This window comes from Nelusetta ayraudi, unplaced genomic scaffold, assembly GCF_046127955.1.
Source record: "Nelusetta ayraudi isolate G7.1 ecotype Tasmania unplaced genomic scaffold, CSIRO-AGI_Nayr_v1 ptg000136l, whole genome shotgun sequence".
NCBI lineage: Eukaryota > Metazoa > Chordata > Actinopteri > Tetraodontiformes > Monacanthidae > Nelusetta > Nelusetta ayraudi.
Window position 1 is genome coordinate 4,332,403 of NW_027466186.1, and position 12,193 is coordinate 4,344,595.

General features: G+C 45.7%; 1 protein-coding gene across 5 annotated transcripts in view; it reads right to left on the reverse strand.

Annotated features, from left to right (window-relative positions):
- Positions 1 to 966: 966 nt before the first annotated feature.
- triob (trio Rho guanine nucleotide exchange factor b) overlaps positions 967 to 12,193 on the reverse strand; it is a 95,527-nt gene continuing 84,300 nt past the window's right edge. For 4 of the 5 annotated variants that reach the window (XM_076012849.1, XM_076012848.1, XM_076012850.1 and 1 more), the window contains 14 exons: positions 12,061 to 12,138; positions 11,615 to 11,806; positions 11,309 to 11,486; positions 8,484 to 9,313; positions 7,516 to 7,766; positions 7,285 to 7,414; positions 6,844 to 6,871; positions 6,595 to 6,757; positions 6,384 to 6,505; positions 6,147 to 6,225; positions 5,417 to 5,617; positions 4,609 to 4,747; positions 4,106 to 4,292; positions 967 to 3,744 (listed from right to left, as the gene is read on the reverse strand). In XM_076012849.1, the coding sequence (XP_075868964.1) occupies positions 3,365 to 3,744; positions 4,106 to 4,292; positions 4,609 to 4,747; positions 5,417 to 5,617; positions 6,147 to 6,225; positions 6,384 to 6,505; positions 6,595 to 6,757; positions 6,844 to 6,871; positions 7,285 to 7,414; positions 7,516 to 7,766; positions 8,484 to 9,313; positions 11,309 to 11,486; positions 11,615 to 11,806; positions 12,061 to 12,138 (2,958 nt within the window). In that variant the 3' untranslated portion in view covers positions 967 to 3,364. Of the gene's footprint in view, positions 3,745 to 4,105; positions 4,293 to 4,608; positions 4,748 to 5,416; positions 5,618 to 6,146; positions 6,226 to 6,383; positions 6,506 to 6,594; positions 6,758 to 6,843; positions 6,872 to 7,284; positions 7,415 to 7,515; positions 7,767 to 8,483; positions 9,314 to 11,308; positions 11,487 to 11,614; positions 11,807 to 12,060; positions 12,139 to 12,193 lie in introns of those variants that run through there. The other variant, XM_076012852.1, reaches the window with a different exon arrangement.

A 12,193-nucleotide genomic window follows, 5' to 3' on the forward strand; every position in this document is an offset into this window, starting at 1 on the left:
TCTTCTAAATCCAACATGAGATTTCATTTTTTAATCTCCAATTCATTACATCTTTTGATACCCTTGTACATTAAATGTCACAAGAAAAATATTTTCTTCTAATTACACTAATATTATTAGTTACAAAAAAAAAAAACACTTCCCATGAGATCAACTTTTAATGTAGTGATAAGATTATATATATATGTACACATATACATATATACATATATGTATATGTATATATATATATTGGTAGATTTTGAGGCCACTTCTCTAAAAGAAGTAGAGGAACAAACAGGATCTGATACCTTGATGCTTTATAACGCTTGCATGCACAGCCCCCTGACGAGATGGTGTGAAGATATTGGAGGTATTTTTGTGGCTTCAGGTAACAACATACGTGCCACAGTGACGAAATCTTAGACAGGAAACGTGTGGATGTGATGATACAAATTGGTTTTTTTTTAAAGGACTTATCACTGCCACCTTCCTTCAGCTTGCATAACGAGCAATGGTAAATGGTAGATGCATGGACTTTGGATGCATAATAATAACTTATTTCCTACATAAATACACATGGCAGTGATTACATTTTAATGTAAAACGTAATCTGCTGTCTATAGTAAATCTTACGTCTGATATTGTGATTCTATCTGATAGGATGCACCTGCAGCAGCCTCTGCAGAATGATAAGATCAGAGGCACTGCTTCCTCTGTGCCTTTATGCAAAAACAAAGAAATCCCCTTGGGAGGCTGTTTTGCTTTGGTCAATATTTATGGAAACAAAAAAAAATCAAAATCAAGCCCACGTTCAGAAAAAAAAGGGACCTTTTTGTAACACGCACATCTTTAACATTTCATTTCTTAAAAAAACAAAACAAAAAACAACAACAACAACAATCATTGGATAATTATCTTGGTGTATTTTATAAACGATGTCCTGGCGGCTGGAGAGTATTTTCATAGTGCAGGGACAGGGAGAACAGCTGTTCATTCTACGTTTAATGGCAAAATAACTGAGGACAAAGTAAAATATTTACAACACTCAGTAACATGTAAACACTTCTGTACAAAGAAATATACATGCAAACATAAAATAAGTCATAGTAAGACATTCAAAATGACATTGCTGTAGTCTTGTTCGACGTGTATTTAAAATAAGACATTGTTATGAGGTTTTACATCCTGGGTGCGAGCAGCTACCGGACCCTCTCTGTACATCTTTACATCACGAATCGGGCCAAGTTTTCCCAAAGGCATCTCATCTCAAAGCTCATTTTGTTTAGTTTTTTTGCAGTTTTTTTTTTTTTTTTTTTTTTTTTTACTTACAGGTTTAAGGAGAACCTAAGAAATGGATGAACAGCATGATTTTGGTAAACCCAGATCCACATCAAATAAATAAAAACAACACCAAATGAGATACACAGACTGTACAGAGCAACAGGAGTCACTGAACACAACATGTGGCGACTTTGTTGACATTAAAGCAGATTTTTTTCTAACAGTGAGTCTTACAACATTCAAAGAAAAGAAAAATAAAGAAGCAATGCACAATTTTTTAATTTTTTTTTCCTTCCAACCCTCTCACTAAGCTGGCACTTCAACCTGAAGACTCATCCAAACTGGTCTGTCCTTGATACCGGTTCACTGGGGAGTATATTATCAAAGGGAAAATTCTGAATTGTTCCTCCCAGACGAGGATAATGTGTTTTATTCAGTCATTTCAAAGTTGTGATGAATGATGGCTCAATGACCACGGCAGCCTGTGATGCAACATACACCAAAATCTACCAACATAAGCCAAACAAATTCACACAGCAAACCACTTTGTGCACAGCTTGAAAATTAAAAACAAAAAAAGAAGACAAGGAAAACTCAGCGAGAAGAAAAAAAACACCACACAACTTCTCATTAATGGCGCAAAATAAATAAAGCCAGACGGAACCTTGTAAACACTCATACGTCTAAGCTGTTATAACTTAACATGTAATCTTATAAAAACATGTCTTAGCAGGAAAAGAAAGCCCTGTCCACTTTGGTATTATTACAGAAAAATAAAACCGAACAATGATGAAATAAAAGCATAAGTGCCTATTTTTTAAATACACATTTATTTATTTTTTTACATTATCTCTCGAAAGAAAACCTTGTGTTTGAGGGTTTTCCCCAGATTTTAATACTGAACTTATAATACATAAGAGTTAACACAATACAGACATCTATTGCAGTACCAGGTACGTACATGCCTCTTTTTTTTTTTTTTTTTTAAGAATACGGCTACAACACAAGTCTTCATAAATAGTTGCATACATGTTAAAGCTGCAACATTGCACAATAGAATCAATGCAAAGTTTATTCTGTAGTGTCGGTTTGGAGCTTGGAGCTGCAAGTGAGTCAGCAGGGAAACACTGCAGGGGGCTCTGGTATGCAAATGAAATAGCTTTTAGTCCGTGAGAGACAAATCCTTCAAAATGAGAATGAATAGCACAAAGATAAGGCGGACGAAGGTGGAACTCTGAGTAGCTTTGCTCAATAGCTCATATGCTTTTTCAAGTCACTATTTTTTTTGTCATTTTGTTTTCCTGTTAGAGTCACAGACCTAAAGGGTTTCCATACTGAAATGGAGGAGAGGGGGGAAAAAAAGGCTAACTATTGCACTGAACATAAGGACATGGTGATTCTGGAAAACACGGTTTGGTCTCCTTCTTGCTCTTGAACAGGCGAACCCCGGCAGATGGGCCCGACTTTGTTCTCACTTCTCTTCTCGTTCAACTTCAAATCGCTAATATCACTAAATCACTTTTGTTCCCACCCACCCTTAAAAAAAAGGAAAAAGGAAAAAAGTTTGAATAAAGACAATTCTCTGTTTCCTCGCTGTACACAGATTCATTTACAAAAGGTAATCTATCATTACAAAAGAAAACATTTTCTCGTGTTCATCCGAAAGCAGCCTGAAATTACTCTCAATTAATATACAGTATTCTATGTTCTCTGTTAACACTGTCCGAGTGGCGAGGCTCGCTCGCCTCGGCTTGATGAGAAAGCCTGGTTTTTCTCCCTGCTTAGTCAAGAGTTTGAAATCTCAAACAGATTCCAGTAGTTCGTGTTTCTTTTTTTTTTTTTTTTCGTCTGTTTGTTTTTTTGTGCAGGCATATCAACAGTATGCCAGGGTTATAGGGAAGTTGGGAAAGGGAGAGTGGAGTGGGGTTAATCAGCAGAGGTCGATCAGTTAGCAGCAGCAGGACCTTTGTGGCTTAGAGAGGGAGAGAGTGAGTGGCGATGGCGGAAGCGTTGCTGGCGGTCCCGTGGGAAGAGCTCAGAGACCGGAGAGAGAAACAGGAGCTCCTCGGAGTGCGGCCGCCGTCGCCGCGGCCGCCGTCATTCAGATGTGGTTGAGCAGGCGGCTGTGGAGGAAGGCCTTGATGGCGTCGATGGCTCGGGCGTCGTTCTGGTGTTTCCGTCTCTCGATGAAGGAGATGAGCCTGGACGTGTCCAGGTGCGAGATGTGCTGCTTCCGGGCGCCGGCGTTGGCCACGCCGCGAGGCTGCAGCCAGGGCTCCAGCAGGCAAGACGCCGCGGAGGGACGGCGCTCCGGCTCGCTCTGCAGCAGCAGGCACACAAAGTCCTTGGCGGCGGCGCTCACTCCCTGGAAGTAGTCGTCCGGGAAGCTGAAGTCCAGGCGGCAGATGTTGAGACACGTCTCCTCGAGGCTTTCATCCAGGAAGGGCGAGGCGCCGCTCAGTACGACGTAGGTCACGACCCCTGACGGTGGAGGGGGAGGAAGGGGCGAGGTGTTTAGTGGCGGCTACGACATATTTACGCAGCCGTGAATTGTGAAAACGAACATGTGCTGTGTTTGTGAGAGACAACTCCTTCAAAATGAGAATGAATAGCACAAAGATACGGCGGGTGGAACTCCGAGTAGCTTTGCTCCACAGCTCGTGTGCCTTTTCAAGTCACTATTTTTTGCTCTTGAATAGGCGAACCCCGGCAGACGGGCCCGACTTTTCTCACTTCTCTCGCTCAACTTCAAATCACTAATATCACTTAATCACTTTTGTTCCCACACACCCTTAAAAAACAGGAAAAAAGTTTGAGTAAAGACAATTCTCTCGCTACTGACCTAAGCTCCAGATGTCAGACATCAGCGACGCGGGCTGACCCAGGACCACTTCCGGGGCAGAGAACTCGGGGCTCCCCAGGAGAGGATGAATGTGAGAGGAGGCGGGGCCGAGATGGGCGGCGTCACCGAAGTCTGTCAGCTTGATCACCGGCTGGGAGGATACGTGTTCCACCACGATGTTCTCTGGCTGCGGGTAGAGTAGCATGATCACATCAGACCAGAAAGGTTAGCCAATGCTTATATTTTTTATTGCTATACCAGTTGCTGTGGCACATTTTAATCAGCCACTAATGTTGCAGTGGGATTGAAAGGCCCCGTTTACATGAAGATGGGATTTTTGTAAACGTGCAGTTTCAACAAAAACATTTGTCTCAGTGTAAAAGGCCCCTTATTGTATTATTTACCTAACACAATTAAGTAACAATGGTAGAATTATCCCTGTTTTCTTGCTGACACGCCAATCTATCGATACATTCATTACTGTTCAAGGAATGCTTGTTTACTTTGAGGTCGAGGTGAGCTATCCTCCAGCTGTGCAGGTAGTGAAGAGCTTCAAGAACTTCCGTGAGGTACAGCGCCACCCTTTCCTCTGTGAGGTTGCCCCAGCTCACTATGTAGTCCAGGAATCGGCCCTGGTCTGCCCTGGACGGGACCAATGACTTGGGTTAGCTCAAAAACAATGGTCTGTAGAAAGACTAAATAAATACAAAAGTAAACAAATAAATACTCAGGTAAATTCGCTGCCAGTGTGGACGGTTGTATTGACGTTGAGGGTTAAAAAAAAAAAAAAAAAAAAAAAAAGGCTAATTATTCACTTTACAAATTCACTTCCGATGACTAAGGACCTTAAGTCTGAATTCTAGCTTCTACCTCTCTCTACCTTCAGCATTTTAGACTTTGGTCTTGTGTAAGATGATGAAATGCGCAGTCACTTTCCTTCACTGGTTAACAGCTGGATGTCAGGAAACAGATTGCGATATGTGCAAAAATAAAAAACAACTGCTACTCACTGCCCTTTAAAGATAAAGCAGGAAGTGACATGAGATGGACTGCTGTTGAACAGACCAGTAAGGGAAGTTGCACGTGTGGCAGCTACGACAGGAGCGGATGACACGTTTATACTACTGAGAACATAATGTCCTGGCCTCGAACAGTCGAGACTCTGACCCTCAACACTCTTTTTTTTTGGCAAGTGGAAAGCTAGCAGTGAGAAATCCAACTGGTCAACCAGATTCCACGGATGGTTGTTCATTATTCAAAGGACATTCCATCCCGCACGCCAGACTGACGCCAAAACGTGCATCAACTTACATCTCCAGCACAAGAACGTAGCTGTTGGCCGTCTCGTAGGTGTCCAGCAGCCTGACCAGATTGGGATGGTCCAGAGTCTGCAGGAGTCTGACCTCCTGCAGGACCTGCTCTCGGCGCAGCAGCTTCTTGTTCACGTGTTTAGCTGCTACCGTCCGTTTACTCCCCCTCTGGTCGCAGCGCTTGGCCACGGAGAAGCGCCCCCTACAGCACAAATTATTCTCAGGGTTAAAGGAAGGGGCTGTACTTTGCTTTTTCACATATCACATATACACACACACAATATGGGAAACACACGTTCGAAAGCCTGGAGTTTCTAGTTTGTTTTGAAACTGGAAGATTCCATGTTTGGACGTGTGGGATGGGATACAAATATCTCTAATCAAAAATTACAACAAATCAGACAAAATGGACATTAGGGAATATTTGCTCATTTTTCTTTACGTGTGATTTAGACAAACAAGAAAAATGCTCACTAGTTTATAAAGGAATTAATTTAGGACTCCTTTCCGCATTGACAGCAGTCATGTTAATTTTTTTTTGGCGGTCTCTGCTGGCCAAACGATAGAATGCAGGTTTTTTTTGTGCCTTTGTTGGGCTTCTTTTGGAAACCGTCCATATTTTTATGCAGTTAAAGCACACACACACACACACACACACACACACACACACACACACACACACACACACACACACACACACACACACACAGTCAAAGTTACGGTGACAGTACCTTCCTAGTTCTGTAATCTCGGTGTAGAAGGAATCAAACCCACTTTTCCAGATAACGTCACTGCCATCTTCAGGGGTTCCTGATAGAGCGTATTGAAAAGTGAATTAGTCAACTAGTCAACCAAGTTAAATAGGATCGTTTCACTGTTATGTTTCAATCGACCTAATTTTTTTCCCTTCAACAAAGACAGTTTCATTTCCTAAATCATGGCGCAGATTAGGGAAGCCGGACGCTGACCTGAGACCGTGAGGCTGGCGGAGGAGGAGACCGAACCCACTGCGTTAGTAGCGACGCAGGTGTACACGCCGCTGTCCTCCGCAGACACTCGCAGGATACGGAGAGTCGCCTCGTCCGACTCGCTGTGACGAGACACATGTGGGGTGAGGAAAAACCGTCTAACACATGGCGGAAAGCCGGCAACGGCCAGGAGCGCCGCGCCAGAACTCACCTGTAGGAGATGCTGTGGTGTCCGTTGTTGCCGAGGGTGCAGTTGTCGGGTCCCTTCCAGGTGATGGTGGCCCTGGGCCGGCCGCACACTCTGCACCTCAGCGTGACGCTGTCGCCGCTCTCGCACGCCGCATCACTGATGGGGGTGAGGAACTCTGGAGGAGCTGCGTGAGAAGGGGCACACAGAGAAGTTAGGCTTTAACGCCAGAAACACACCTGATAAATCCTTTTGGACGAACGATTTACGCACCATCATGAATGAAGTTGGGATTTAGAAGCTGTAAGGAAAACAGAGGGGTTAGGTTAGGTTTCTGTAGCAAGTTTTCAAGTAAAGAGATGGTCATGCAATTCAAAAAATTTCAACTGTGAATCAGCCCTTTGTGATGTCACAGAGGGTACCCACCCTTACCCCTGGAGCCTGGTGCTCACCCTGTTCGATGAACCTGCCTTGTGACCCCGTGTTAGTTTCCCTCCCATTTAGCTATGTGGAAGGTTTATCAAAACATCAGTTTTAGCAAAAAGCCACAATTAAACATTTTACTGGAGGCTCTAAACAGAGGGCTAAATTTGCTGTTTTCGGTATATTTAGAGAGTTTTTCCTTTTTTTCAATGAATAACAGTTTGTAGCTCGTCCAGAATGAGAAATGAATAGCTATAGTGGGACCTCCAGGTGCGTCTTCACACTCGTTACCTTAACAGAGACTTTGTTGGCCAGGCCGTCCTGAGATTTGCGGTAACCGTTCTCCAACTTCCTGCCCTCCTTGTCTCTTTTCTCTGATTTTCTGCGGATGCGAAGCGCCGTGTGCCATGATAATGATTTTCTAAAAAGAAAAAGGAGCAGAAGAGAGGAAATATAAGCTTCTGGAACTCTTTGGTGATTTGTTTGACTGCTTGCAGGCGTCACAAAGTCTCCTCTACGTACTTGATGGTGCCTTCAGGGAGCTCGGGTGTGACGGAGGATGAGGTGTGTCCCAATACGTAGCCAGGGATCCAGCCCTCGGCCGCAGGAGAGTGCTCGTTGGCGGCCCGGTACACCAGGAACATGTTCTGCTGGTTGCTGGCTAGCATTTGGACCACCTCACCCTGCACCACACTGATCTCATCCTCCTTCACCGCCACATAATCCTGGGTCACCAACATGGTGGACACAATGCTGCTGCTACTGCTTTCACTCTGTCAGAGGAGAGAGAGAGAGGACACACTTTAGAGCGACGGACAGAGAAACAAACAAATGCACACGTAGGCAAAAGCACGCAACGGTCCTTGTTAACATACTTCAAAACATGCAGCAGATGGGAACACTGCACAATGCTTTTTAGCTGGGAGATGTGCAGTTGGTGTGTTAGCCATTAGTGACACCCAAAACAGAAAAAAAGTGGTAAAGAAGAAGTCCTGTCAGTTTCTCAGAGTAAAAGCTGACAAACATTTCTGAGAAGAGGTTGCAGGCCTACAAAGAAAGTGACTCATCTGGGCTAAAGGTCGACGACTACACTGAAAGATTTGTTAAGAAAGAAGAACATAAGGTCAAATGCGGGACCTCCCCCTCTGTGAATCTCTCTCTCAGAATGTCTCTTCTGAGTCAAGGATGAAGATGATCAATTAGACACGGCGTCCCAGATATTAGTGGCAGGAAGTTGAACGAAGCAGAGAGAGACAATAAAGTTGGAAGGAAGGCGACCGGCGGAGAAGCAGCGGTTTCTTCAGACCCACACCGTTAGTACGATGTGAGAGCCTCAGCCGGTGGAGTTAGTGCGCTCAGACAGCGGCGGGTGGTCGCCGCGCGTGAAAGCCATTCGCAGAGCCGGTGGCGACGTGACCAGGGCCGTGGGGTCGAAGGGGTGTTAGTGACAAGTGGGCAGCGCCCCCGGGGCCTCCGCGCTGAGGTCTTACCCCGTTGCTCTGGGTGGATTGTATGGACTGCTCGCTGGTGGAGGAGCAGGTGCTCATGCGGTCTATGTCCTTACTGTGGGTGGAGTGGCGATGATGAGAGGGCGTGCCCCCCCCTCTGCCCAGGGAGTCGCCACCACCACCACCACTGCCACTGTCGCTGGGGTAGGAGAGCGAGCCAGGCCTGCTGGCCACGGTCGGGGTGATGGGCGGGACCACCGCCCAGAACGGGTTGCCTTTAAAAGCCGGACTAGAGGGAACCAAAGCCTCCGGTCCTCCTCCGGGGGTCTGGGGGCAAATCAGAGGGGCCACCGTTCCGACTCGAGGGCTTTTGAGGGTGGCTTTCAGAGGGGCGACGGCCATCTGGGGTATGGACACCGCCGGGTGTTTCTCCTCGTAGCCCTCTGGTGGCCTGTTGCTGTTATTGCAGTTAGTTCCGTCGGGCCGCCTCATCTTCGGCAGCTCCGCGGCGAGCGGCTCTCCGTTGGGCTGAGGGTTAGAGGGGAGGGGCTGGGGGGGCTGGCAGGGTGACCACATACCTGCTGATCTGTCGGGCCCCTCGGGGCCCGGGGGGTGGTGGTGGTGGACGGGCTGGGGGAGGCGAGAGGACGGCTGGGGGATGCGGGAGGGTCGGGAGCGGGGGCCGCACAGGGAGGAGGAGCTGCTCCCCGATCCTCCGGAGCCGCCACCGCCGCCGCCGCCGCCTCCCATGTTGGAAGCGTTGTTGGAGCTGCTGCCACCTGGTAGACCACCAGTGGTGCTGCTGCTGGACGGAGCGCCGGACCCCCCACCGCCCACGTGGTTTCTCTGGTACTCAATGGGGGATGTCAATGCTGCGGAAGAGGGAATGGCCAAGTTATGATAGGTAGATAGATAGATAGATAGATAGATAGATAGATAGATGGATAGACAGATAGATAGACAGATAGATAGATACAGTTGTGCTCATAAGTTTGCATACCCTGGCAGAATTTATGATTTCTTTGCCATTTCTCAGAGAATGATAACACAAAAACTTTTCTTTCACTCATGGTTAGTGCTTCGGTGAAGCCATTTATTATCAAACAACCGTGTTTACTCTTTTTAAATCATAATGACAACAGAAATGACACAAATGACCCTGATCAAAAGTTTACATACCCCAGTGTTTAATACAACATATTGCCCCCTTTAACATCAATGACAGCTTGGAGTCTTTTGTGGTAGTTGTGGATGAGACACTTTATTTTCTCTGATGGTAAAGCTGCCCATTCTTCTTGGCAAAAGGCCTCCAGTTCCTGTAAATTCTTGGGCTGTCTTGTATGAACTGCACGCTTGAGATCTCCCCAGAGTGGCTCAATGATATGGAGGTCAGGAGACTGAGATGGCCACTCCAGAACCTTCACTTTATTCTGCTGTAGCCAATGACAGGTCGACTTGGCTTTGTGTTTTGGATCATTATCATGTTGGAATATCCAAGTACGCCCCATGCGCAGCTTCCGGGCTGATGAGTGCAAATTTTCCTCTAGTATTTTTTGATAACCTGCTGCATTCATCTTGCCATCAATTTTAACCAAGTTTCCCGTGCCTTTGTAGCTCACACATCCCCAAAACATCAGCCATCCACCTCCATGTTTTACCGTAGGAATGGTGTACCTTTCATCATAGGCCTTGTTGACTCCTCTCCAAATGTAACGTTTATGGTTGTGGCCAAAAAGCTCAATTTTGGTCTCATCACTCCAAATGATTTTGTTCCAGAAGTTTTGAGGCTTGTCTCCGTGCTGTTTGGCATATTGTAAGCAGGATTGTTTGTGGCATTGGCGCTGTAATGGCTTTCTTCTGGCGACTCGACCATGCAACCCATTTTTCTTCAAGTGCCTCCTTATTGTGCATCTTGAAACATCCACACAACTTTGTTCAGAGAGTCCTGTATTTCAGCTGAAGTAATCTGTGCGGTTTGTTTTTGCATCTCAAACAATTTTCCTGGCCGGTATGACAGAAATTTTTGTTGGTCGATGTGATTGTGGTTTGTTTTTTTGGTTTCAACAAAATCTCTCACGTTCCACTTCTTCATTAGCGTTTGAACACTGCTGATTGGCATTCTCAGTTCCTTCTTCCGTCTTTTGACAATTCTTTTGCTTTCTCCATGACTCAGTCCAGAGATGTCAGTGCAAGGGTCTGTCAGGAGCCAACAAACTCATTGAACCTTTATACACACACTGATTACAAGCAGACAGATCATAGGTGTGTGGATGGTTACATTTAGTAGCCATTCAAAACCATTTGTGTCAACTTGTGTGCATGTTATCAGGCCAAAATCTCAAGGGTATGTAAACTTTTGATCAGGGTCATTTGTGTAATTTCTGTTGTCATTATGATTTGAAAAGAGTAAACACGATTGCTTCACCTAAGCACTAACCATGAGTGAAAGAAAGGTTTTCGTGTTATCTTTCATATTCTCTGAAAAATGGCGAAGAAATCATACATTCCGCTAGGGTATGTAAACTTATGAGCACAACTGTAGATAGACAGATAGATAGACAGATAGACAGATAGATAGATAGACAGACAGACAGACAGACGGATAGATAGATAGGTAGATAGACAGACAGACAGACAGACAGACAGACAGATAGATAGATAGATAGATAGACAGACAGACAGACAGACCAATAGATAGATAGATAGATAGATAGATAGATAGACAGACAGACAGACAGACCAATAGATAGATAGATAGATAGATAGATAGATAGATAGATAGACAGACAGACAGACAGACAGATAGATAGACAGATAGACAGACAGATCGATAGATAGATTACTGCAAATCCGCACAAGTCTCTTACCATTGAGGAAATTGCGCTGGTTCTCCAGGATCTGGCTGACCTGGTGGATCCACACTTGACAGACACCAGGGCTGGTTGAGTGCATGGTGTATCTCTCTACGTTGCCGCTGGAGGACCTGGAGGTGAGCGTGAACTTGCAGGGGTCCTCAGCATTTTCTTCCAAGCCCAACCAGCTCACCTGAAAGAGAGGTCAGGTTGGAAAGAAATACGTCAACGGGGGGGGGAAGCTGCATGACTGCATACCGCATTTCCTCACACATTCTCACCAAGTTACAAGTTACACAATTTTTGTGCAGCTGTGCCAACCTTGATGCTGTTTTTGAAGAGGTAGCCAGGAGTGGAGAAGCCCTTCTTCTTATCCAGTGGCTCGCTGAAAATGACGATCTGCTCAAACAAAAACACCCTCCTCTCCTTCATTCTGGACAGAAGCCCGCCATCCTGGTCCGACACCACGAAGGTGTCCTGGAGGATCAGTCTGCCCTGTGCCACAATTTTACCCTGAACAAAAACCGAGACAGAGCAAGTTGAGCGTGAGAAGGAACTTAGCAAACAGAACCACAGAGTCACTCTCAAACCACTGGCAGGCTGCGTTCTCAATTTATATTAGAAAATGAGAGCGCACTGACACCTAGTGGCCAGTCACTGAAACTGGTTATCTGCAGTGTGTGTCAACTTTGCACTCACGCAGGGCTGTTGGGGGCCCTATATATATATATATATATATATATATAGGGGGGGCGGTGGTGGCTCACCTCGAAACCCTGAAGGCGTCCGACGTTCATCATGTCATTGCAGCGCTTGGGAACCACACACATCACCTCTATGGCTTTCTGCAATGCAGAGAGAGAGCGACACGGCGTGAGAAACCCACCAGTCAAGCCAAAG